This window comes from Pseudophryne corroboree, assembly GCF_028390025.1.
Source record: "Pseudophryne corroboree isolate aPseCor3 chromosome 3 unlocalized genomic scaffold, aPseCor3.hap2 SUPER_3_unloc_24, whole genome shotgun sequence".
NCBI classification, from domain to species: domain Eukaryota; kingdom Metazoa; phylum Chordata; class Amphibia; order Anura; family Myobatrachidae; genus Pseudophryne; species Pseudophryne corroboree.
The window spans coordinates 738,687-765,316 of NW_026967513.1; the positions used below are offsets into that span (position 1 = coordinate 738,687).

A 26,630-nucleotide genomic window follows, 5' to 3' on the forward strand; every position below is an offset into this window, starting at 1 on the left:
CAAGAACGTTATGCTATCAGGTATTTCCTAAGTATAATGTATTTTAGTCCTTATTGTTTTATTTGTTTTTTTCTTTCTCTTCCTCCATGTCTTTTCTCAGTGCTTTCTCCTCCTTATGTATCTGAACGCCTAATGTAGCCAATTGTATATTCATCCGACTGTGCGCTGTTTTCATTTTGCATATGGTAACCATTCCGGACTCCCCCTGTGTTTCCCCTACCTCTTTTTTCTGTTCCCCATTTCTGTGTGTAAACTCTTCAATAAAAATTCAATGTTTAAAAAAAAAACAGGAACATGACTGGGGAGGTGAGGGGAACTGGGAGTGTCACAGTGACATCACATATCTATAGTAATATAACCCCTCTTTTACATGGGGGTACAGTGTATATGTGCAATGTGCCTCCACCCAAGCTATTTAGAGCCCAGTACTCTAATCACTTAAGAAATATCCTACCCCTGTAGTGGTCGCCTATAACATTAGTATGTGATGTAACCAGATAGGACTATGCACATTTACCTATCGTACCTTTCCTTTGTGATTTCAGGCTCTTCCACAGATACTGAGACAGTTCCACCGGTAAGTATACTAGTTTTATATGTAAGAAGTTATAGGCCACCTTATACAGTTATATCATATAATACTCAAACCATGAACCGTTCTACTAATATACCCCGCCTATACATAATAATATACCCCGCCTATACATAATAATATACCCCACCTATACATAATAATATACCCCGCCTATACATAATAATAATAATATACCCCACCTATACATAATAATAATATACCCCACCTATACATAATAATATACCCCACCTATACATAATAATATACCCCACCTATACATAATAATATACCCCACCTATACATAAGGTAATGCATGCAATACAAAAAATACGATTCCACAAGAAAGTTGTGGGGCTGCGTTTGAAAAACCACCCGGGTTCTCTTACTATAATCGTGCATGGTTGCGGCCCTTTCGTGTCTGTTTATAAGAAGTACTCTGGGTTATATGGGTATCCACTTGGAGCAATTGTCCTCACGATTGTTGAGCAATCCCTACTTCACGGCAATGAATAGCATGGTTTCCATGGAAGATCTAATTGTAGCGCTCCTAGACAACCTGAAACAGGAAGGTAGTACGTGGAGCCGTCCACCCTGGAATCCCTGACACCCGTGGTCTACTCGTTACATATAGTGGGGTGATAATCTGTGTTACCTGTCCCAGTATAAGCATAGCCCCACTGTAGATCCGTGGGGGTGGCTCCAGAACATACAGAAGTCCCGGTTATTGGCACCTGTCTCTGATAGGTGAGGGGTGCTTAGTCTCCCTAGTGTATAATTTCCAAGTTTAGGTGACCCTGCGCCCTCTCCGAGCTGCTTTCATCATTATACACCACCGCACTCTATGACTGCTACCCGGCTGGTCATTATCTAATGGATATGGAGTCTCTAGAGGTGATATTTATACTCCTCAGATCCACCGATGCTGCTGGTCCCTGTGCTACTGTGCTGGCGGCTGGTACTTTAATAGTTAAAGGATGATAGGGGAGTATGCAGATTAGCAGGATTTATATGGGGGCATCCTGCACTTACAATGATAGTGTGCCCGGTATGGACCTCCCCCCGACTCCGCCTCCTCCAACAACCGGGCTCTTCCTGCAGGTTGGATGGGATGAGGGACACAGCTCTGCCGGGGGGGGGGGGGAGAACTGTCTGCTACTGCTGGACTCCTGGTAGCTGCTGCCCGCACTGCGGTCTCCTCCCATGTACTAGCCTGCCCCACCAGCTCTCCGCCTCCCAGCACTCTTCATGACAACCAGGCACCGGGACGTCCCTGCTCGGCGTCCACCAGGGGAAATTAACACAGCGCTTCTCACCCGCAGCGGAAGACATCCAATTCCTTTCCCCCACAGGGCCTCTCTCACTCGCAGGGAACCACCTTCCTGTAAGCTCCCTTGTCTCAGCCGCCAGCCTTTTTCTCTCCCCTTAGTCAGCCCACCAACAAAACCGCCACTACACGCGCCCCGCCACCCCTCTCAGCACACGGACCTCTGGAAGCTTCTCCACGATCTCCCCCCGCGCACTGCACGCTTACCAGAGTCCCCTCACCTTCAGCAGGCACAGAATAATAACATGCATAAACACTATACATTATTGGATCACTAGAAAGATCCAAGTTATTATCACACATATGGTATACATCAGTTGGCAGCATCTCTATTACATTATAGATCTACACATTCATTCATTGATTTGCCCCCTCATAGTGTCCCAAGGCCTTCAGATCACTAGAGTACTACAGTAATAATACAGGGACATGACTGGGGAGGTGAGTGGATCTGGGAGCGTCACAATAACGTCACTTCTATCTATAGTAATAATACAGGGACATGACTGGGGAGGTGAGGGGATCTGGGAGCGTCACAATAACGTCACTTCTATCTATAGTAATAATACAGGGACGTGACTGGGATCTGAGGAGATCTGGGAATACAGTAACACCAGGGGATGTGTCTGGGTGATGACTGGAGAGGTGACTGCTGGGAATGGGACATTATACAGTAACACCAGGGGATGTGTCTGGGTGATGACTGGAGAGGTGACTGCTGGGAATGGGACATTATACAGTAACACCAGGGGGGGTGTCTGGGTGATGACTGGAGAGGTGACTGCTGGGAATGGGACATTATACAGTAACACCAGGGGATGTGTCTGGGTGATGACTGGAGAGGTGACTGCTGGGAATGGGGAATTATACAGTAACACCAGGGGATGTGTCTGGGTGATGACAGGAGAGGTGACTGCTGGAAATGGGACATTATACAGTAACACCAGGGGATGTGTCTGGGTGATGACTGGAGAGGTGACTGCTGGGAATGGGACATTATACAGTAACACCAGGGGATGTGTCTGGGTGATGACTGGAGAGGTGACTGCTGGGAATGGGACATTATACAGTAACACCGGTGGACGTGTCTGGGTGATGACTGGAGAGGTGACTGCTGGGAATGGGGCATTATACAGTAACACCAGGGGATGTGTCTGGGTGATGACTGGAGAGGTGACTCCTGGGAATGGGACATTATACAGTAACACCAGGGGATGTTTCTGGGTGATGATTGTATCACTGTGTGTGTCAGGTGCCTATAAGGTGTCAGGATGTCACTGTCTATGTCTCCATGCAGGAGGGGGAGTATATAGAGGAACACAGGTGTCTGTACAAGGACGTGATGATGGAGAATCACCGGCCCCTCACATCACTGGGTAAGAGGAGACTGTCATGTATTGTACAGAGGAAAGCAGGTATGGGGGCCCCTATATACACACACATCATCTGATAATCACATATATACACTGTACTCGGTCACTGTGTGTCTCCTACAGATGGACCCAGTAACAGAGATACCCCAGAGAGATGTCCCCGTCCTCTGTATTACCAGGACTGTACAGAGGAGAATCACAGGATCCCACAGGAGGATCAGGTAGGTGGGATTTAGGGTCTCATCCAATATACCAAAGTGATTGTCACTATATGATCTGTAGAGGAGCTGTGTGTATTATACACTGATATTATACTGTTTCACCTCAGTTTAATCAAAAAGTATGAAAATGCCTTTGTATTTTTTGGGTTATTTAGGTAGAACGTCTTTCTCATATAAAGGCAGAAGATATAGAGGGAGAAGAAGAGACGTATGTGACTGATATGAACGCAGACGATATAGAGGGAGAAGAAGAGACATATGTGACTGATATAAAGGCAGAAGATATAAGGAGAGAAGAAGAGACGTATGTGACTGATATAAAGGCAGAAGATATAGAGGGAGAAGAAGAGACGTATGTCACTGATATAAAGGCAGAAGATACAGAGGGAGAAGAAGAGACGTATGTGACTGATATAAAGGCAGAAGATATAGAGGGAGAAGAAGAGATGTATGTGACTGATATAAAGGCAGAAGATATAGAGAGAGAAGAAGAGACGTATGTGACTGATATAAAGGCAGAAGATACAGAGGGAGAAGAAGAGACGTATGTGACGGATATAAAGGCAGAAGATACAGAGGTAGAAGAAGAGACATACGTGACAGATATAAAGGCAGAAGATATAGAGGGAGAAGAAGAGACGTATGTGACTGATATAAAGCTAGAAGATATAGAGGGAGAAGAAGAGGCGTATGTGAGGGTTGATCAGCAGTCTAAGGAGGAGGAGATCCCTACAGATATCAGCACAGGTGAGTAATAAACACTTATTACAGAAGTCACATATTCTCATTGCTCAGTCACTACAGCAATCTCTTATCCTACACCCTCCTCTGCCATCAGCCCTGTTCTCAGTTGGGTGTTTCTAACACAAGGCTATCCATGGCAAACATCACATGAAGAGAGTTATTACACACATCACTATAGTGTTATTAAAAGTAACAAGCAGAAGTTTATTTTTAGGGATCATATATAAGTAGTAGTGTGTTTTTTTTTGAGCGTCTAATTTGTATGAGATCAAAATTTCTCAGTTTAGCAACCTTTTATTAAATAACCTTCATTTTGTTAGATGATGCAGGTATTAAATAATTCCTTGTATATAGTAAACCTATTTGGCCATTTGTGGTCAGGTTTATATCATTACATTTAGCGAGGTGTAATCGTGGTGTAAAGGACAGAGTTTGATTCCTGATTAGTTAAAAAAAGCAAATACCAAATACTGAGCAACATCACTAAACAGGTAATTTCAACGTTAAACTTGTCATTTATTTTGTACTGTCTGGACATGGCTACTAATAACAGATGCACGGACATAATTTTTAAAGCTATATGTGCAAATGCTAGGAGCTTAGGAGACAAATTTCCAGAGTTAATAGTGATAATGAGAAGGGATAACCTGGATATTGTGGCAATATCATGGTGCAATGAGGATCATGACTGGGACATAGCTATTCCAGGATACAATTTATTTAGGAAGGATAGAATGGTCAGTATAGGAGGAAGGGTAGCAATGTATGTTGAAAAAAAGCATAAAGGCTACTTCAATTAATAAAAAATATTTTAGACAAATCTGAGGCCCTTTGGGTCACCACAGAAACCGGGAAGAAGGACATTATTCGCATTGGGGTGATCTGTAGACCACCTAGCCAGGGGCAGGATTTGGACAAGAATCTATTTGTTATGCACACCAGTGCCTGCAGGAATGTACAGGTGTCAGAACTGTTATGCACTCCAGTGCCTGCTGGAATGTACTGGTGTTTGAACTGTTATGCACACCAGTGCCTGCAGGAATGTACTGGTGTCTGAATGGATAGGTATGCAAAACAAATGAACTCACAGACAGACTGGGAAATATGACATAACGTACACAGAAGGTGATAGGGTAACAAAATACACACAAAGTGAACAGAGAAGCCCAGAGGCTAAGGAACTGGGTGTCTCCCTAGTATTAGTAATGCTCAGATGGGAAAAGCAAGATGTTGTGTTTTAATACGTAGAGAACCCGAATTGCTGTTGCTAAGGGCAACAGCAAAACCCTAAAGGGTTACCAACGGGTGTGGCAGTAAACTCCTCGGTCAGAGATGGAATGATAGACACAAGGAGAGTCTCCACAATCCTAATTCTCACTTGCAGTACACAGGTTCAGCTTACTGCCACTAAGCTGACACCTGACACCTTGCACAGTGAGACAGGATTTATGCAGGCAAGTCTTAGAATACAGCCGCAAACTTGCTAAGTTCACAGAGTAGTAAAAGAACCCCAGCAAGCTAAACAACTGACTCCAGTCTTACTGCTAGGTCTGGGTTGGCAGAGTGTAGTACCAAATCCCCAGGCCTATTTGCAGTAAGCAACAACAAATACAAAGCTACACAGTACTGGCTAACTTTCAGGAACTGACTAACCAACAAAGATTCAGCAGCATCTGCTTTACCTGAGAAGAGGCCTTATAAAGCAGGTGCTGTCCACGCTCCACTCAGACCTCACAGACTGTGAGCACAAAAACCAGCACCGGATCCCCTGCCGTGCACAGAGCCTGTAACCACTGCACAGCAAAAGACCCGAACCGGAGTATCAGCTGCGCTCAGGTTACTCCGCTAGCACTTGTCTCCCGGTTGCCATGACGACGTGGCAGCACAGGGCAGGAGATCCTAACACTATTGTTGGAGATCACTAAAATGGTTTTAAAGGGAGAAGTCATAATCATGGGAGACTTTAATTTAACTGATGCAAATTGGGAGGGGTCTTTTGCAAGTTCAGCTACAAGTGGCAAATTTCTATATTCCTTACAGGGAGCATCTCTCAATAAACAGCAGACATTTCCCTTCTGCATAGACGAGCGGTTGGGAAAGAAAGAAGTAAACCTCCTTTCTCTTTCATCCACTAGGGGACACTGGAGTCTTATACAGTAGGGGTGTGAAGCTTGCAACCGGAGGTGTGGCACAATCTAAAAATTAGCATTGTCTGCACAGCCGGCTCCTCCCCCTTCACATCCCTCAGTTTGAAAAATTGTGCCAAGGAGGTACAAGCACAAGAAGGGAGCTCCTCCTCCATTTCAGTACTGAGACTGAGTTACCCTAATGTAAAGGGGGACGAAAGTCTTCAGAATAGAGAGACAATGATCCCTACTAAAGGGGATCTGCATCTCTCCTCAGAAAATCCGGAGCACAGAGTCAGCAGTGAGTACTGGTTGTAAAGGGGCCCTAGTTACAGTTACACTTACGGTAACCATAGCTTCTTCATGGATCCAGGAGGCAGTTTGACAGACGTCCTCCCGCGGACCGCACACAACGCTGCTACCTTCTGGCTCTAAGCCCTGGGACTCAGCAGCGCAGCTTCCCCGCCGCCCCCCTCCTTCCGCTGCCGCTGTGACAGAACAAACGGTCTAAAACACTCCCTGGCCGGCTATACACTCCCACTTCATGTCAGCTCCCCCGCCCTCCCCTCCTTCCTCTACAGACGGAGGGCTGAGAGAGACACAGCGCGGATGTCAGCGGCAGCGCATACCGCCGCCTCTTAAACACACAGCGGGGCGCTTGAAAAGAGCGTCCCCTCCCGCCACCCGCTGAAACTACATATCTCTCGTGGCTGCAGCCGCAGCTTCCCCTGCACTCACCGAGACCCGGGCTATATCCCCCGCACGCTTCCTCCTGCCGTCGGCACTAGTACGAGGGCGTGGATGGCTGGAAAAGATGACGGGGGAACGAGCAGCAGCGGCTTCTCATACGCTGCTGCCTTATAACTTAAGCCCTGGTAGCTAGCAGCGCAGCTCCTCCGCCGCTCCCCTTCTTTTATAGAGAGTAGAGGCTATTCCATTTGGGGGTTAGATGATGTTTGATGAGTTAGACAAGTGGATTTCGCAGGCAACTGCAGTGACATCTACCTTTCTGCCTACTTCTTACTCGAGCACCACGTCACACGTTAGAGGAGGTTGCTCGGGACCAGTGTTTAAATTCATTGGATCGCTGTCGTACCAAGCCAGAAGAGGTTTTGGAGCAACAGACTCGTGGAACCAGAGGTAGAGGTCGTTCATAGTCGACACCAGAAAAGCAGAACAGACCTGCTGACAAACCCGTGGCATGACGGTTTTCCTGCTCACCTTGGGTCCCCCTTGGGGGCGCAGAGTTGGAAGGTTTTCGGGACGCCTGGGCCAAAACATCACCAGACGTCTGGGTCAACAATATTTCCCAGGGTTACAGGATAGTTACAAGAGCGTCCGCACAGTCCATTTATTTGCAGCGCGAGGGCCTAGGTGCCCATTGCGAGCAGGAGCGTTACAGGAGGCAACTTCAAAGACTCCTGCATACAAAGGGTTAAGTCGCCAGTCCCGGATTCTCAATGAAGAACGGGATTTTATTCAAAACTTTTGGTAGTGCAAAATACCTTCATATCCCGATTTGGACCCATCACCAAGCTTAGTTAAGATTTGCACCGGTGTGGGATCACTACCGAATCAGGGCCCTGCCATTCGGTCTATCATCAGCTCCAAGAATCTTTATAAAGATCATAGCAATAGTGGTGACAGGATTGAGACAGGGGTCACGATCATACCTTATCTAGACGATCTACTGATCAAGGCCTCATCTCAGAAACAGCTGATAAAGGATGCTCAGACATCTCATCAATTTCTCATTCAACATGGGTGGATTGTGAACTTCCAGAAATCCAACCTCATGCCAACTCAACGGATTCAATTCCTCGGTCTCATCTTGGACACGATACAATTAAGAGTATTCCTACCAGAGAACTAGATCTAGGACCCACAGAGGTTAGTGGCTCAGGTACTAAGGACACAGACGGGTTCTCTACACCTCTGTGCTACTTCTCGAGAAGAGGGTGGCGTCATTCGCAGCTCTCCGGTACGGCGGACTTCATTCCTGACAATTGCAGATGAAACTCATTGCTCAGGGAGCAGGTTCGCACTGGCTTCTACATCGAAGAATCCAGCTTCCACCGCGCATACGAACCTACTTGATTTGGTGGTCGTTGCACAGAATCTCGCAGCAGGCAAGAGATTCGGCATTTGGGATTGGAGGATCCTGACAACGGACGCCAGTCTCAGAGGTTGGGGTGCCGTCCTAGTGGAACAAATTCCTAACGGTTTGCAGATTCAAGATGGAATAAATCCAGTCAGTTATTGTGGGTTTAGAACATGGAGGGGTCATGGTATCCATGGACATAAAGGATGGACGTTACAGGAGAGCAGCCTACCCATAAACATTCTCCAACTGAGAGCAGTTTACAATGCGCTTCTCTTAGCCGCAGACCTAGTCATGGGTCAACACTTAAAGATACAGTCGGACAATGTCACGATGACGGCTTACATAAACCATCAAGTAGGAACAAGGAGCAGGATGGCGTTAAAGGAAGCCACAAAGATCTTGTTGTGGGCAGAAAGGCGAAACATCATCCTCTCGGCAGTGTTCATTCCAGGTGTGGAAAACTGGGAAGCAGATTATCTCAGCCGCCAGGACATGCATCCGGGAGAGTGGTGCCTACATTCACGGATTTTTGACATGGTGGTGAGGAGATGGGGTCTACCTCAAGTCGATCTAATGGCGTCTTGGCAAAACCATCTGCTGCCCAGATATGTGTCCAGGACAAAAGATCCAGCAGCAGAAGGAGTGGACGCATTAACACTTCCTTGGTGTTACAGGAGGGTTTACATTTTTCCACCTTTCCCACTCATACCTAGGGTTCTGAAACGGTTGAAGCGAGAACGAGTGTGGGCATTTCTAATCGCACTAGATTGGCCCCGCAGGGGTTGGTACTCAGACCTGCGAGGGTTACTAGTGGAAGATCTTTGGCGGTTACCTTAGAGGGAGGACCTGCTATCTCAGGGACTGTTCCAACACCCACACCTGCACAGGCTGCGTTTAACGGCGTGGCTATTGAAACCCGGATCTTAAGAAATAGAGGGATACGAAGAACGGCCATTCCTATGATGTTTGCCGCTAGGAAGCCGGTCACAGCCATGCACTACTACAGGATTTGGAAGAGGTACATGGACTCGTGTCAAGAACATTGGTGGAATTCGACGAACTTCCACTTATCCAGACTTCTACTTTTCCATCAGGCCGGTCTAGATGTAGGACTGAGGCTGGGCTCTCTGAAGGTTCAAATTTCGGCTCTCTCCATCCTATTTCAACAAGCGGTTAGCATTCTTGTCAGAGGTTCAAACCTTTTTACAGGAGGTTCTGAGGATACAACCCCCTTTTCGTCCTAACACTGCGCCATGGGACTTAAATTTGGTGTTGGAATGTTTGAGATCTCCAACTTTTGAGCCTTTAGGCAGAACAGACCTGAAATATTTATTTTGGAAGGTCACATTATTGCTTGCCTTGGTTTCGGCCAGGCGTGTTTCTGAGTTGGGAGCCTTATCATGTTTCATGAGGTTAGGGCAGAACTCCTTACAAAAGCAGGTTTCCTTCCTAAGGTTGGTTTCGGGATTTCACGTAAACCAGCCAATTGTGGTCCCATCTTTTCAGGATCTCGCAGATGGGGAAGTGTCCTTGGATGTTGTCCGAACTTTACGGGTATACGTAAAAGTTATGTCGTCTTTCAGAAAGTTGGACTATTGTCAGTTCTTTATGATGGGCCAAAGAAGGGCTGGCCAGCATCTAAGCAGCCTTTGTCTAGATGGATTCGACTTGCCCATTCAGCAAGCTTATATTTCCTGTGGCAAACAGGTTCCGGTTCAGACAGGTGCTCATACTACACGATCAGTGGGTGCCTCATGGGTGGCTGCAAGAGGTGTTTCCACTACTCAACTTTGCAGAGCGGCGACGTGGTCCTCAGCCCACACGTTCGCAAAATTTTACAAGTTTGATACCTTTTCGTCCTGAGACTCTAAGTTCGGACGTTTAGTTTTGCAGGCCACCGACAGCACTCCCTCCCTGGGGGATAACTTTGGGATGTCCCCTACTGTGTAGGACTCCAGTGTCCTCTAGTGGATGAAAGAGAAAAGAGGATTTTGGTACTTACCGATAAATCAATTTCTCTGAATCCTCAAGGGGACACTGGATGCCCACATCGGTGCTGTCAACCTGCTGTGTTCAAGGTTCTTGTTCAAACAGTTCGTGCAAACAGCATTAGTTTTTCTGTTAAGAGTTTCTTGGATGCTGTTTGATATGTTGTACGGTTCGGTTCCTCGCCATGTGCTATAGTATCATGTCCTGTTCTCTCGGTCAAATTTTCCAAACTGAGGGATGAGGGATATATAGGAAACTATAGGTCTGTAAGACAATACAGAAAGAAACTATAGGTCAGTAAGACAATACAGAAATAAACTGTAGGTCAGTAAAACAATACAGAAGAAATTATAGGTCAATAAGACAATACAGAAGGAAACTATAGGTCAGTAAGACTACAGTAAGCCACTATACGTCAGTAAGAAACTATAGGTCTGTAAGACAATACAGAAAGAAACTATAGGTCAGTAAGACAATACAGAAATAAACTGTAGGTCAGTAAAACAAGACAACAAGAGAAGAAAGGAGACTCTTTTTGGGAAGCACTCTTATACAGATAGTAATGTGTGGCTAATTGCCACAATAGCTAACTAAAATTCAATACTTTAATGATTTTCGTTAAAAAATTAATTACTGAGGAGTTCAATAAGCGCCAGTATCTGTTTAAATAGTGACATTGCGAAAATATGAAGAAAATATTTTTAATCAATAAGGTACAAATACCTAATATAAGCCGGGATGGGTAGCTTTGTGATTTAGTGACTTGAAAAACACCAGCTATAAGACAACTTGTGGTCAGAAATATATTTATTCAATGTATATATATGACCATCATTTGAAGACTGCTGTGTATCCCAAACTGGGAATTGAATCCTAGCAGGTAGTTAAATCATAGGTCATGACCGATAGGCGAATCAATGCTCTATTTCAGTGACAGACAGGGTAGCAAATACTTGCAGTACCAGGGTGTTCCTTGGTGGTCTCCCATCCAAGTACTTAAACCGGCCCTCCACTGCTTGGCTTCCAAGATCAGATGAGATTGGGCATCTCCAGTGGGGTATGACCGCAGACCTTATGCTTACCCTTGTCACACTGTGTCCTTAATTGGGCACAGGTAAGAGCCAATTTGTGATATCATGTAGACCACAGGTGTCTAAATAGCTGATGAAAAGGAATATGAAGTTATTTATCAACGATATAAACAATGACACAAATGTCAGATACCCATCAAAGTATTCACGGTGGAGGTGGTCGCAAATACAAGTAGAAAAACACACCTATTCTGCACAAATAATTAAGAGTATCTCTAATGTCTATTTCTAGATAGAGCAGAAAGGGAGGCCTCCAAATTTGGACTCCAAGATCTCAAATATAGTTGTATCCCACATATACTCCGGATTATACAGTAAGGTATACCAAATTGGTGATATTCCAGCTCCAATACCCCACCATAATTAACCTTCAAATAGCGGGGAGACAGTACAACAAAATTTATGCCACATAAATCATCAGTTGAGTGTTTTTTAAAAGAGCACGGAATTCTGCATAATACACATCAGAAATATATTCATGTGTTTGATAGAATCCTAAATTGGATGTATCAACATACACTAATGGATTATGCAATAGGATATATCTTAAGTAATAATATCTCTGACTCTAATGCCCCACCATAGATCACCTTCAGGTAGCGGGGGAACAGCACGAACAGTGAGTGTACCATACATATAATTAAAGGGGTGTTTTCAAAGAAAGCATGGATTTGTGCATCAAACGTAGAGAGAACATTTGTATATTTGATAAGCTCCAAAAAATGATCGATGCCTCTGCATCTATGATTTTGGTAGCTAATAAGCACTTTTTTTTCTCACTGTTGTTTTGTTATTTGTTGCTCATGCAGACATTGAAGTATTCTCTGTGCCTTCTGAGTATGAGTTTATCATGCACAGAGAAAGAAAAGAATTATTGCTTGAGTCACGATATTACCTTATCCGGTTGTATACGAGTTTTATGGTGTCTTACTTGTATGGAGAAGAAATGTCAGGGAGAACCTTGTGGAAGGTGCTGGCCGCGTCTGCCCGCGTGTTACCTGCTGCTGTGCTCCGGCCGCACTGTTCTTCCTGTTAGGCTGGTTCCCGTAGCGACGAACTCCGCCGTGATCGGCTAGTTGCGGTCACGTGTGCGCACCACGTGACCGTGAGGTAAAACCTCTCTTACCTTCTGCCTGACGTACGTTTCGCAATAATGCTTGGTCACATAATCCATTAGTGTATGTTGATACATCCAATTTAGGATTCTATCAAACACATGAATATATTTCTGATGTGTATTATGCAGAATTCCGTGCTCTTTTAAAAAACACTCAACTGATGATTTATGTGGCATAAATTTTGTTGTACTGTCTCCCCGCTATTTGAAGGTTAATTATGGTGGGGTATTGGAGCTGGAATATCACCAATTTGGTATACCTTACTGTATAATCCGGAGTATATGTGGGATACAACTATATTTGAGATCTTGGAGTCCAAATTTGGAGGCCTCCCTTTCTGCTCTATCTAGAAATAGACATTAGAGATACTCTTAATTATTTGTGCAGAATAGGTGTGTTTTTCTACTTGTATTTGCGACCACCTCCACCGTGAATACTTTGATGGGTATCTGACATTTGTGTCATTGTTTATATCGTTGATAAATAACTTCATATTCCTTTTCATCAGCTATTTAGACACCTGTGGTCTACATGATATCACAAATTGGCTCTTACCTGTGCCCAATTAAGGACACAGTGTGACAAGGGTAAGCATAAGGTCTGCGGTCATACCCCACTGGAGATGCCCAATCTCATCTGATCTTGGAAGCCAAGCAGTGGAGGGCCGGTTTAAGTACTTGGATGGGAGACCACCAAGGAACACCCTGGTACTGCAAGTATTTGCTACCCTGTCTGTCACTGAAATAGAGCATTGATTCGCCTATCGGTCATGACCTATGATTTAACTACCTGCTAGGATTCAATTCCCAGTTTAGGATACACAGCAGTCTTCAAATGATGGTCATATATATACATTGAATAAATATATTTCTGACCACAAGTTGTCTTATAGCTGGTGTTTTTCAAGTCACTAAATCACAAAGCTACCCATCCCGGCTTATATTAGGTATTTGTACCTTATTGATTAAAAATATTTTCTTCATATTTTCGCAATGTCACTATTTAAACAGATACTGGCGCTTATTGAACTCCTCAGTAATTAATTTTTTAACGAAAATCATTAAAGTATTGAATTTTAGTTAGCTATTGTGGCAATTAGCCACACATTACTATCTGTATAAGAGTGCTTCCCAAAAAGAGTCTCCTTTCTTCTCTTGTTGTCGTGTTTACAATATATTTCTGACTCGTGGGAGCACCGCTGATGGGCAGTGTTTTTGACACATAAAAATAAGGAGTGTATTACCTTAAGTGTCTACTTCCCAAAATGAGAATCTATTCCTGAATTTTGTTATCAGCTAATTACAGATAGTCTACCATTTCACACATACACCTACTATACCAGTGCGGTTTCCAATTCTTTTTTTCAAAGGTCAGTAAAACAATACAGAAGAAACTATAGGTCAATAAGACAATACAGAAGAAACTATAGGTCAGTAAGACAATACAGAAGGAAACTATAGGTCAGTAAGACTACAGTAAGCCACTATACGTCAGTAAGACAATACAGTAAGCAACTATAGGTCAGTAAGACAATACAGAAGAAACTTTAGGTCAGTAAGTCAATACAGTAGGAAACTATAGGTCAGTAAGACAATACAGTAGGAAACTATAGGTCAGTAAGACAATATGGAAGGAAACTATAGGTCAATAAGACAACACAGAAGGAAACTATAGGTCAGTAAGACAATACAGTAGGAAACTAGGTCAGTAATACAGTAGGAAACTATAGGTCAGTAAGACAATACAGAAGGAGACTATAGGTCAGTAAAACAATACAGAAGAAACTATAGGTCAGTAAGACATTACAGAAGAAACTTTAGGTCTGTAAGTCAATACAGTAGGAAACTATAGGTCAGTAAGCCAATACAGTAGGAAACTGTAGGTCAGTAAGACAATATGGAAGGAAACTATAGGTCAATAAGACAACACAGAAGGAAACTATAGGTCAGTAAGACAATACAGTAGGAAACTAGGTCAGTAAGACAGTAGGAAACTATAGGTCAGTAAGACAGTAATACAGTAGGAAACTATAGGTCAGTAAGACAATACAGAAGGAGACTATAGGTCAGTAAGACAATACAGAAGGCAACTAGGTCAGTAAGACAATACAGAAGAAACTATAGGTCAGTAAGACATTACAGAAGGAAACTAGGTCAGTAAAATAATACAGAAGCCACTATATGTCAGTAAGACAATACAGTAGGAAACTATAGGTCAGTAAGACAATACAGTAGGAAACTATAGGTCAGTAAGACAATACAGTAGGAACTATAGGTCAGTAAGACATTACAGTAGGAAACTATAGGTCAGTAAGACAATACAGAAAAAAACTATAGGTCAGTAAGACAATACAGTAGGAAACTATAGGTTAGTAAGAGAATACAGAAAAAAAAAAAAGTGTGAGGTGATAGCCTGAGGGGTTAACTCAGGTGTGAGTAATCAGGAGTAATCAGGAGTAATCAGGAGTAATCAGGAGGGTGAGGGGCTGATTGAAACAGCTGGGTGAGCCTATATAAGCAGTGACCAGACTCTTTGAGCCTGCTCTGTGGGGCTGGTCTCTTCAAAGTGCTGCTGGGATTTCTAAGTGAGTTGGAAACAGTATAAAGGTGAGTTAGAATACAGAAAAAGGTGAGTTTTATAATACACAATCAGGAACACACATATTTGCAGTACCATTAAACTTCTGGTGAGACTGCAAGGGGCTGACCTTGTGAGTGAGAGGGTCTCTTACTTGGAGTAGCAGAGGGGCTGTGATTGTGCGGGTGTGAGGGGCATTTTTTATTTTTTTTTCTTAGCAGGAGCTGGAAGCCGAGTGAAAAGGAGGAGCAGTGAGCTGGTACAACTGCAACTGCTAAGTGGAGTATAGGTGCCGCAGGTGAGAGCACTACGGCTGCATAAAAGTGAAGGACCAAGAACCGCACAAAGATAGATAAGTATAAGCCAGCTTAATTATTGTATAAGTGATATTGCTTGTCTTCTATTTTTTATTTTTGCTGCTTTTTCTTTGAGTGTAACAGGGAGTTAGACCTTGCAAACAATATGGGAGGGGCTGTGATTGAGGACCTCACTCAGTGCATGTCATGCAAGATGTATGCACACCTGGAGCTACCGGCCCAGTGTGAATACATCTGCACGAGGTGTGTGCGAACTGTTGCCCTGGAAGCCCAGGTAACTGATCTAGAGCAAACGGTTACGCGACTGAGGGAGATTCACAATCTCGAGCGTAGTTTAGACAGAACGGTGGAGGAGTTGCGGGAGGGGTCACTGGTAGAAGAGGATGATGATCAGGTAGCCAGTTGGGTCACAGTTAGAAGGAAGAATAAGAGGGGGAGGCACGACATCTCCGAACTATCAAACCCGAACAAATTTGCCCGATTGGACGAGGAATCGGAGGATGATAGCGAAGAAATGACGGTGCCGGAGGAGACTGCTCCCTCTAGCATCCAGAGGTGCGGTCCCTCTGGCGCGGTTGGGATAAAAGATAGAGAGGTACCTAGTCAAATGGTGGTGGTAGGGGATTCTATCATCAGGAAGGCAGATAGGGCAATCTGCTACCGGGACCGTGATCGCCGTACAGTCTGTTGTCTCCCGGGTGCTCGGGTACGGCACATCGCGGACCGGGTAGATAGATTGTTGGGAGGGGCTGGGAAAGACCTGGCGGTCTTGGTGCACGTTGGCACCAATGACAATGTTAGCGGAAGGTGGGATGTCCTTAAGAAAGACTATAGGGACTTAGGAAAGAAACTGAAGGCAAGGACATCTAGGGTAATATTCTCTGAATTATTACCCGTGCCACGCGCTAGTCCAGGGAGGCAGTGGGAGATTAGGGAGGTAAATGTGTGGCTTAGGGATTGGTGCAGGAAAGAGGGGTTTGTGTTCCTGGAACACTGGGCGGACTTCTCAGTCAGACGCCATCTCTTTTGTCGTGACGGATTGCACCTGACTGAGGAGGGGGCAGCGGTGCTGGGGGGAAGGATGGTTAGAAGGTTGGAGGAGATTTTAAACTAGGAGCCTGGGGGGAGGGTTTAGCTAAAAACTACGGGTCATGCAGTGAGAATAGTGGGGATGGCGGTAGTAAACAAAATGGGGGAGAAGTTGGGGGGAGGGTAAGAGCAGGCAGTAAGGTTATTAACATGGGTACTAAAAGGGATTTTACCAAAGCACTAACCAATGACGATTACAGGTCATCCTTGCCACATAAGGTGAAAGATGTCCCTAATGCAAGGGAAAATACTTATCTTAGTTGTATGTATGTATGTAAACGCCAGAAGCATTACTGGTAAAAAGGGTGAACTAGAAATACTTGCAGCAAGCAAACAGTATGATATTATAGGCATTACTGAAACTTGGTGGGATGAATCTCATGACTGGACAGTCAATCTAGAGGGCTATACACTGTTTAGGAGAGACAGACTAAATAAAAAGGGTGGAGGGGTGTGTCTGTACGTAAAGCCGTTTTTAAAACCTAATATATGGGAAGATACTCAGGAGGGTACTGTAGACACTGTTGAGACACTATGGGTAGAAATTGCATGCGGGGAAAAAGGAACAAAAAAGTTAGTATTGGGTGTATGCTATAGGCCGCCTGGTATCAACGCATCTGATGATGAATTGTTACTAAAGCAAATTGAAAAAGCAGCAGGAGTAGGAGACATAGTAGTGATGGGAGATTTTAACTATCCAGAGATAAACTGGAAAAACGATTCATGTGATACTGGTAGGGGCAGTATGTTTTTAAACACACTAAATGATAACTACCTAGTCCAACTAATTGAGGAACCAACTAGGTACAATGCAATCTTAGACCTGGTATTAACAAACAATCAGGATTTGGTATCGGGTATTATAGTAGGGGAACCCATAGGAAATAGCGACCATAATATGGTCACATTCAATATCAGTTTCTACAAACAGCCCTATACTGGCTCAACTAGGACTTTAAATTTTAGCAAAGCAAATTTTGAAATGATGAGGGTATTTTTCAGGGATATTGAATGGGAAGGTTTGTTTTTAGGAAAAAATACTACGGAGAAATGGGAGGTACTAAAATTCCTGCTAGCTAAAAATACACTCAAATATATTCCTATGAGTAGCAAAAAAGGGAATAAAAATCATAAACCGATGTGGCTTAACAAAAAGATTAAGGAACTTATGGGCAAGAAAAGGCGAGCATTTAAAAAATACAAATCTGACGGGGAAGCAGAGTCATTTCAGCACTATAAGGAATGTAACAAAAATTGCAAAAAGGAAATAAGAGCGGCTAAAGTAGAAACTGAAAAACTAGTAGCAAAGGAAAGCAAAGCAAATCCCAAAAAATTCTTTAAATACATCAATAGCAAGAGATTAAAAAAGGAGAGTATAGGCCCTTTGAAGGACACGTTGGGAGTTTTAAGCAAAAATGATAATGACATAGCGAACACACTAAATGAGTTTTTTTCAACAGTATTCACTAGAGAGGACCCAATTCAGGGACTGACACACAATCTCAATAAGGACAATATCACACTGATAGGTACTTATTTAAGCGAGGAAGTAGTCTGTCACCGATTAAAACATTTAAAGATTAATAAATCACCAGGGCCCGATGGTATTCATCCAAGGGTTCTAATGGAGCTTCACTCTGAACTGGCAAAACCGCTATCTCTGATCTTTGAGGATTCAGTTATATCAGGTATGGTTCCCAAAGACTGGCGTATAGCGGAAGTAGTGCCTATATTCAAATAGGGAAGTAAAGCTGAACCAGGTAATTATAGACCAGTTAGTCTTACATCTATAGTGGGGAAAGTATTGGAAGGTATTCTAAGAGATAGTATTCAGAAGTTCCTTGAAACCAATAAGGTCATTAAAAGGAATCAACATGGGTTTATGAAGGACAGATCCTGTCAAACCAACTTACTTGGCTTTTATGAAACAGTAAGCGCAAACCTAGATCAGGGTAAAGACGTGGATGTAATCTTTTTAGACTTTGCCAAAGCGTTTGATACTGTACCACACATGAGACTTATATACAAGATACAAGAATCAGGGCTAGGAAGCACAATATGCACTTGGGTCAAAAACTGGTTAGATAATAGGAAGCAGCGCGTTGTGGTTAATGGATATTTTTCAACTTGGACTGAAGTGCTAAGTGGTGTGCCGCAAGGCTCAGTATTAGGACCGCTATTGTTATATATTTTAATTAACGACCTAACAGAAGGTCTAGAGAGCATGGTGTCAATTTTTGCAGATGATACCAAATTGTGTAAGGCTATAAATACAGAGGAGGATGCCGAGTCTCTTCAGAACGACTTAGTTAAATTAGAAGCATGGGCAGCCAAATGGAGAATGCGCTTCAACACAGACAAGTGTAAGGTAATGCACTGTGGTAACAAGAACAAAAATTACACCTACCTACTAAATGGGGTAAAACTAGGGGATTCTGTACTGGAAAAGGACTTAGGTGTCCTCATAGATAGCAAGCTAAGCAGTAGTACCCAAAGTAGGACTGCAGCAAAGAAGGCTAATAAGATATTAGCATGCATAAAACGGGGTATTGATGCTAGGGACGAGAGTATTATACTCCCATTATATAAATCACTAGTGAGGCCACACCTTGAATACTGTGTACAGTTCTGGGCACCGTACTACAAAAAGGATATCCTGGAGCTTGAAAAGGTACAAAGGAGGGCGACCAAACTAATTAAGGGCATGGAGACGATGGAATACAAGGAAAGGCTTGAAAGACTAGGCATGTTTACATTGGAAAAGCGGAGACTAAGATGGGATATGATCAACATCTACAAATATATAAGGGGACAATACTCAGAGCTTGCGCGGTACCTGTTTTTGGTTAGATCAACACAGAGGACTCGTGGACACTCGCTCAGGTTAGAGGAGAGGAGATTCCGCACAATACGGCGTAAAGGCTTTTTCACGGTAAGGACAATACGTGTTTGGAATTCCCTGCCCGAGGGAGTTGTAATGGCGGAATCTGTCAACACCTTTAAGAATGGGTTAGATAAATTCCTATTGGATAAGGATATCCAGGGGTATGGTGCATAGTCATGCATTATAGTTACTATTTAGTCAAATAATCATGCAGAGGACACCACAAATAGGTTGAACTCGATGGACAATTGTCTTTTTTCAACCTCAGATACTATGTTACTATGTTACTATGTAAGCTATAGGTCAGTAAGACAATATGGAAGGACACTATAGGTCAGTAAGACAATACGGAAGCAAACTATAGGTCAGTACGAAAATACAGTAGGAAACTATAGGTCAGTAAAACAATAGTGTAGGAAACTATAGGTCAGTAAGACAATACAGTCGGAAACTATAGGTCAGTAAAACAATACTGTAGTAAACTATAGGTCAGTAAGACAATAAAGAAGGAAACTATAGGTCAGTAAGGCCATGCAGTGAGAATAGTGGGGTGGCGGTAGTGAACGTAAGGGGGGAGGAGTAGGGGGTAGGGAAAGAGCAGCCGGCAAGAGTATTAACATGGGTATTAAAGTTTTTACCAAAACACTAACTAATAACGATTATGGGTCACCGTTGCTGCATAAAGAGAATGATGTCTCTAGCACAGGGGGAAATACTGATCTTAATTGTATGTATGTAAACGCTAGAAGCCTTACAGGAAAAAAGGGTGAACTAGAAATCCTTGCAGCAAGCAAACCGTATGATACTATAGGCATTACTGAAACTTGGTGGGACGATTCTCATTATTGGACAGTCAATCTAAAGGGTTATACGCTGTTCAGGAGAGACCACTTAAATAAACGGGGTGAGGGGTATGTCTTTATGTAAAGCCGTTATTAAAACCGCATATACGGGAGGATATTCAAGAGGGGACTGTAAATACTGTTGAGATGTTATGGGTAGAAATTGCATGCGGGGGTAAAGCAATAAAAATGTTATTGGGGTTATGCTACAGGACGCCTGGTATTAATGTGTCTGATGAGGAATTGTTACTGAAGCAAAGTGAAAGAGCAGCAGGAGTAGGAGACATAGTAGTGATGGGAGACTTAAACTATCCAGAGATAAATTGTAAAATCCGTTCATGTGATACTGCTAGGGGTAATATGTTTTTATACATACTAAATTATATCTACTTCATTCAATTAATCGAGGAACCAACTGGTACAATGCAATCTTAGACCTGGTATTAACAATGGGGAATTGGTATCAAATATTATAGTAGGGGAGCCCATAGGAAACAGCGACCACAATATGGTCTCATTCAATATCAGTTTTCATAAGCAGTCCTATACTGGCTCAAGGATTGTAACAAAATATGCAAAAAAGAAATAAGAGGCTAAAGTAGAAACTGAAAAACTAGCAGCAAAGGAAAGCAAAGCAAATCCCAATTTTTTTAAATATATCAACAGCAAGAGATTAAAGGAGAGTATAGACCAGTGTTTCCCAACCACGGTCCTCAAGGCACACTAACCGTCATGGTTTTAGTGATATCCAGGCTTGAACACAGGTGACTTAATTAGTACCTCAGTTATTTTGATGTAACCATCTGTGTTGAAGCCTGGATATCACTAAAACCTGCACTGTTGGTGTGCCTTGAGGATCGCGTTTGGGAATGCCTGATATAGACCCTTTAAAAGACAAATTGGGAGTCTTAATCAAAAATGATAATGACATAGCGGACAAACTAAATTAGTTTTTTTTTTCAACTGTATGTACAAGAGAAGACCAAACGCAGGGACTAACACACAATGGCCCTCATTCCGAGTTGTTCGCTCGCAAGCTGCTTTTAGCAGCTTTACACACGCTAAGCCGCCGCCTACTGGGAGTGAATCTTAGCTTCTTAAAATTGCGAACGAAAGATTCGCAATATTGTGAAAAGACATCTCTGTGCAGTTTCTGAGTAGCTCCAGACTTACTCGGCATCTGCGATCAGTTCAGTGCTTGTCGTTCCTGGTTTGACGTCACAAACACACCCAGCGTTCGCCCAGACACTCCCCCGTTTCTCCAGCCACTCCCGCGTTTTTCCCAGAAACGGTAGCGTTTTTTCCCACACGCCCACATGCTGTCCGTGAGGTCAAGACCGAGCTGGTAGCAATAGGGAACAGAACTGACCACCTGGAACGCAAGGTTGAAGAACTTGTTGCATCCCATAACGAACTAGTCTCCTCCCATGACCTCCAGCAACGGGAGCTGGACCAGTTCAAATCAAAGATGGCAGATATGGAGGACAGGTCGCGACGAAACAACATCAAGATCCGGGGCATACCGGACTCGTTCACCAACTCTGAGCTAGAACCCTATGCCACAGCCTTATTCAAAAAATTACTCCCTGCTGCGGACTCTGCAGAGCTCCTGATTGACCGCATCCACCGCCTTCCCAGACTTCACACCGTCTCTTCTGACCTCCCTAAAGACACCCTCCTCCGTGTCCATTTCTTTCCCGTTAAGGAACGTAGCATGAGAGCTGCTAGAGAATCCAAAAATTCAGATACCTTAGGGGGTCTTCAAATTTTTCAGGACTTCTCTGCTGTCACCATCGCAAAGAGGCGGGCCCTTGCACCCATCACTCTCGCCCTCAGATCACATGACATCATGTACCGTTGGGGATTCCCTGTTAAATTGATAATTACCTACGAGGATTCTACCTTCATCGTATCCTCCCTAGATGCGGGAGTTAAATTGTTGATGGACTGGGACATTACCGTTCAAAGTCGGCTGCACCGCCGCGTACTTCTGCTGTTCGCCACGACTGGTCTAATACCTGAGCTATGTGATAGTTATGTTAGATCCTTCCAATTGTACTTTGGCCCTCTGAGGCTTTAGACACATTTCCCTCTACTGAGATGGAAGGCCCTACTGACGTTGCTGCTCAGTTCATTTGCCTATTCTTATCCAGGTTTATGTGTTACAGGTTCACTCTTATTTTTCATTGGTGCTTCTTCTACAATGTTATTAGTTGTCGTCTAGATTTGTCTTATTTGTTAAGGGGCGCTATTCTGTCTTAGTAATACTTACAGACGACCCTGTGCTCTCGCCCCTTCTGTTTTTATCCATATTTTTCCACGTGATTTACTATACATGTTTGCATTTTTTCAGGTTGTTATGTTGAAGTGGCGGTGTCTGCTCCGCCAGCCCGCCTCCAACTCTTTCTATACTACTGCAAGTTCCCGTATTTTTGTTCTCCCTCCCCTGCAGTAGTCATGCAGGTCCAATATACCAGACCTTTTTTTTTTTTTTGTTTCCCCACTCCCTGGTTCAGACACCTGCCCCTTTCCCTTCCGAGCTCCAGACTCCTCTTTGTTCTACATTTACTGTGGTACTCTGATTTTTTACATGTTCCCACCTACAATGCTCTGTCTAGATTTCTTCATTTCATTTCTGACATGTATTTCCAATGTTGAATCTTCTCTCTCTTAATGTTAAAGGACTGAACTCCCCTAACAAACGCAGATTGGCACTCTCTTTTTCTCTAACGTCCTAGTGGATGCTGGGAACTCCGTAAGGACCATGGGGAATAGCGGGCTCCGAAGGAGGCTGGGCACTCTAGAAAGATTTAGGACTACCTGGTGTGCACTGGCTCCTCCCACTATGACCCTCCTCCAAGCCTCAGTTAGATTTCGTGCCCGGCCGAGGTTGGATGCACACTAGGGGCTCTCCTGAGCCCTTAGAAAGAAAGTATAATTTTAGGTTTTTTATTTTCAGTGAGACCTGCTGGCAACAGGCTCACTGCAGCGAGGGACTAAGGGGAGAAGAAGCGAACTCGCCTGCTTGCAGCCGGATTGGGCTTCTTAGGCTACTGGACACCATTAGCTCCAGAGGGACCGACCGCATGGAACTGGCCTTGGTGTTCGGTCCCGGAACCGCGCCGCCGTCCCCCTTACAGAGCCAGAAGCAAGAAGAGGTCCGGAAAATCGGCGGCAGAAGACATCAGTCTTCACCAAGGTAGCGCACAGCACTGCAGCTGTGAGCCATTGCTCCTCATGCACACTTCACACTCCGGTCACTGAGGGTGCAGGGCGCTTGGGGGGGGGGGCGCCCTGAGCTGCAATAAAAACACCTTGGCTGGCAAAAATACCACAATATATAGCCCTAGAGGCTATATATGTGGTAAATTCCCCTGCCAGAATCCAGAAAAAAGCGGGAGAATAGGCCGCGGAAAAGGGGCGGAGCTATCTCCCTCAGACACACTGGCGCCATTTCTCCTTCACAGATCCGCTGGAAGGAAGCTCCCTGGCTCTCCCCTGCAGTCTACACTTCAGAACAGGGTAAAAACAGAGAGGGGGGGCACTAAATTTGGGCGCAATACATATATAATATAAAAAGCAGCTATAGGGGACATAACTTAGTTAGTCCCTGCATTATATAGCGCTCTGGTGTGTGCTGGCATACTCTCACTCTGTCCCCCCAAAGGGCTTTTGTGGGTCCTGTCCTCATTCGGAGCATTCCTTGTGTGTGTGCGGTGTGTCGGTACGGCTGTGTCGACATGTTTGATGAGGATAATGATGTGGAGGCGGAGCAGATGCCTTTAGAAGGGATGTCACCCCCTGCGGGGCAGACACCTGAGTGGATGGGCTTATGGAAAGTAATGAGTGCACGTATAGACTCCTTATATAAGAAAATCGACGACATGCCAAATGTGGGACAGCCGACTTCTCAGCTCGTGCCTGCCCAGGCGTCGCATGGGTCGTCAGGGGCTCTAAAACGCCCGCTACCTCAAGCAGACCCAGATGTCGACACGGATACTGACACCAGTGTCGACGACGATGAGTCAAACCTGATGCCCACTAAGGCCATTCACTGTATGATTGAGGCAATGAAAGAGGTGTTAAACATTTCTGATATAACTACTGGTACCACTAAAAAGGGTATTATGTTTGGAGAGAAAAAACTACCCGTAGTTTTTCCCCCATCAGATGAATTAAATGAAGTGTGTGAAGAAGCGTGGGCTTTCCCTGAAAAAAAAAAATTGGTAATTCCTAAGAAGGTACTAATGGCGTTCCCTTTCCCGCCAGAGGATAGGTCACGTTGGGAAACACCCCCTAGAGTGGATAAAGCGCTCACACGTTTGTCTAAAAAGGTGGCACTACCGTCTCCGGATACGGCCGCCCTCAAGGAACCTGCTGATAGAAAGCAGGAGGCGATCCTGAAGTCTGTATATACACACACAGGCATTATACTTAGGCCAGCTATTGCGTCAGCTTGGATGTGCAGTGCTGCCGCTGCGTGGTCAGATAAACTGTCAGAAAATATTGACACATTAGACAGAGACACGATCCTGTTAACCATAGACCATATAAAAGACTCAGTCTTATATATGAGAGATGCACAAAGGGAAATCTGCCGATTGGCATCTAAAGTAAGTGCATTGTCCAATTCTGCTAGGACAGAGGTAGGGGAAAAAGACTGCAGCAAACAGCAGGTTCCCAGGAGCAAAAGTCCTCCCCCGCTTCTTCTTCCAAGTCCGCCGCATGACGGTGGGGCTCCACAGGCGGAGCCAGGTACGGTGGGGGGCCGCCTCAAGAATTTCAGCGATCAGTGGGCTCGCTCACAGGTGGATCCCTGGATCCTTCAAATAGTATCTCAGGGGTACAAACTGGAATTCGAGGCGTCTACACCCCACCGGTTCCTAAAATCTGCCTTGCCGATTGCTCCCTCAGACAGGGAAGCGGTGCTAGCGGCAATTCACAAGTTGTATTCCCAGCAGGTGATAATCAAGGTACCCCTACTTCAACAAGGCCGGGGTTACTGTTCCACACTATTTGTGGTACCGAAACCGGACGGTTCGGTGAGACCCATTTTAAATTTGAAATCCTTGAACACATACATAAAAAAATTCAAGTTCAAGATGGAATCGCTCAGGGCGGTTATTGCGAGCCTGGACGAGGGGGATTACATGGTATCCCTGGACATCAAGGATGCTTACTTGCATGTCCCCATTTACCATCCTCACCAGGAGTACCTCAGATTTGTGGTACAGGATTGCCATTACCAATTCCAGACGCTGCCGTTTGGACTGTCCACGGCACCGAGGGTATTTACCAAGGTGATGGCGGAAATGATGATACTCCTTCGAAAAAAGGGAGTTTTAATTATCCCGTACTTGGACGATCTCCTAATAAAAGCGAGGTCCAAGGAACAGTTGTTGGTGGGAGTAGCACTATCTCAGGAGGTGCTGCACCAGCACGGCTGGATTCTGAATATCCCAAAGTCACAGCTGGTTCCGACGACACGACTACTGTTCCTGGGTATGATTCTGGACACAGTCCAGAAAAAAAAAAAAGTGTTTCTCCCGGAGGAGAAAGCCAAGGAGCTGTCATCTCTAGTCAGAGACCTCCTGAAACCAAAACAGGTATCAGTGCATCGCTGCACGCGGGTCCTGGGAAAGATGGTGGCTTCTTACGAAGCAATTCCCTTCGGCAGGTTCCATGCCAGAATCTTTCAGTGGGACCTGTTGGACCAGTGGTCCGGATCGCATCTTCAGATGCATCGCTTGATAACCCTGTCTCCAAGAACCAGGGTGTCGCTACTGTGGTGGCTGCAGAGTGCCCATCTTCTAGAGGGCCGCAGGTTCGGCATACAGGACTGGGTCCTGGTGACCACGGATGCCAGCCTTCGAGGCTGGGGGCAGTCACACAGGGAAGAAACTTCCAAGGACTATGGTCGAGTCAGGAGACTTCCCTTCACATAAATATTCTGGAACTAAGGGCCATCTACAATGCCCTAAGTCAAGCAAAATCCCTGCTCCTACACCAGCCGGTGCTGATCCAGTCAGACAACATCACGGCAGTCGCCCATGTAAATCGACAGGGCGGCACAAGAAGCACGATGGCGATGGCGGAAGCCACAAGAATTCTCCGATGGGCGGAGAATCATGTACTAGCACTGTCAGCAGTGTTCATTCCGGGAGTGGACAACTGGGAAGCAGACTTCCTCAGCAGACACGACCTCCACCCGGGAGAGTGGGGACTTCATCCAGAAGTCTTCCAGATGCTGGTAAACC

The 26,630-nt window shown here is 44.6% G+C and overlaps 1 protein-coding gene and 2 pseudogenes across 1 annotated transcript in view; 2 read left to right on the plus strand and 1 right to left on the minus strand.

The window, feature by feature from the left end:
* Positions 1-547: 547 nt before the first annotated feature.
* Positions 548-26,630, plus strand: part of LOC134983774 (zinc finger protein ZFP2-like) — a 41,954-nt gene continuing 15,871 nt past the window's right edge. Inside the window, exons 1-4 of the mRNA XM_063949411.1 lie at positions 548-577; positions 3,196-3,313; positions 3,395-3,492; positions 3,648-4,239. Of these exons, the coding sequence (XP_063805481.1) occupies positions 3,241-3,313; positions 3,395-3,492; positions 3,648-4,239 (763 nt within the window). The 5' untranslated portion in view covers positions 548-577; positions 3,196-3,240. The remainder of the gene's footprint in view (positions 578-3,195; positions 3,314-3,394; positions 3,493-3,647; positions 4,240-26,630) is intronic.
* LOC134983797 (5S ribosomal RNA) lies at positions 11,406-11,526 on the minus strand (annotated as a pseudogene).
* On the plus strand, positions 13,263-13,383 carry LOC134983799 (5S ribosomal RNA; annotated as a pseudogene).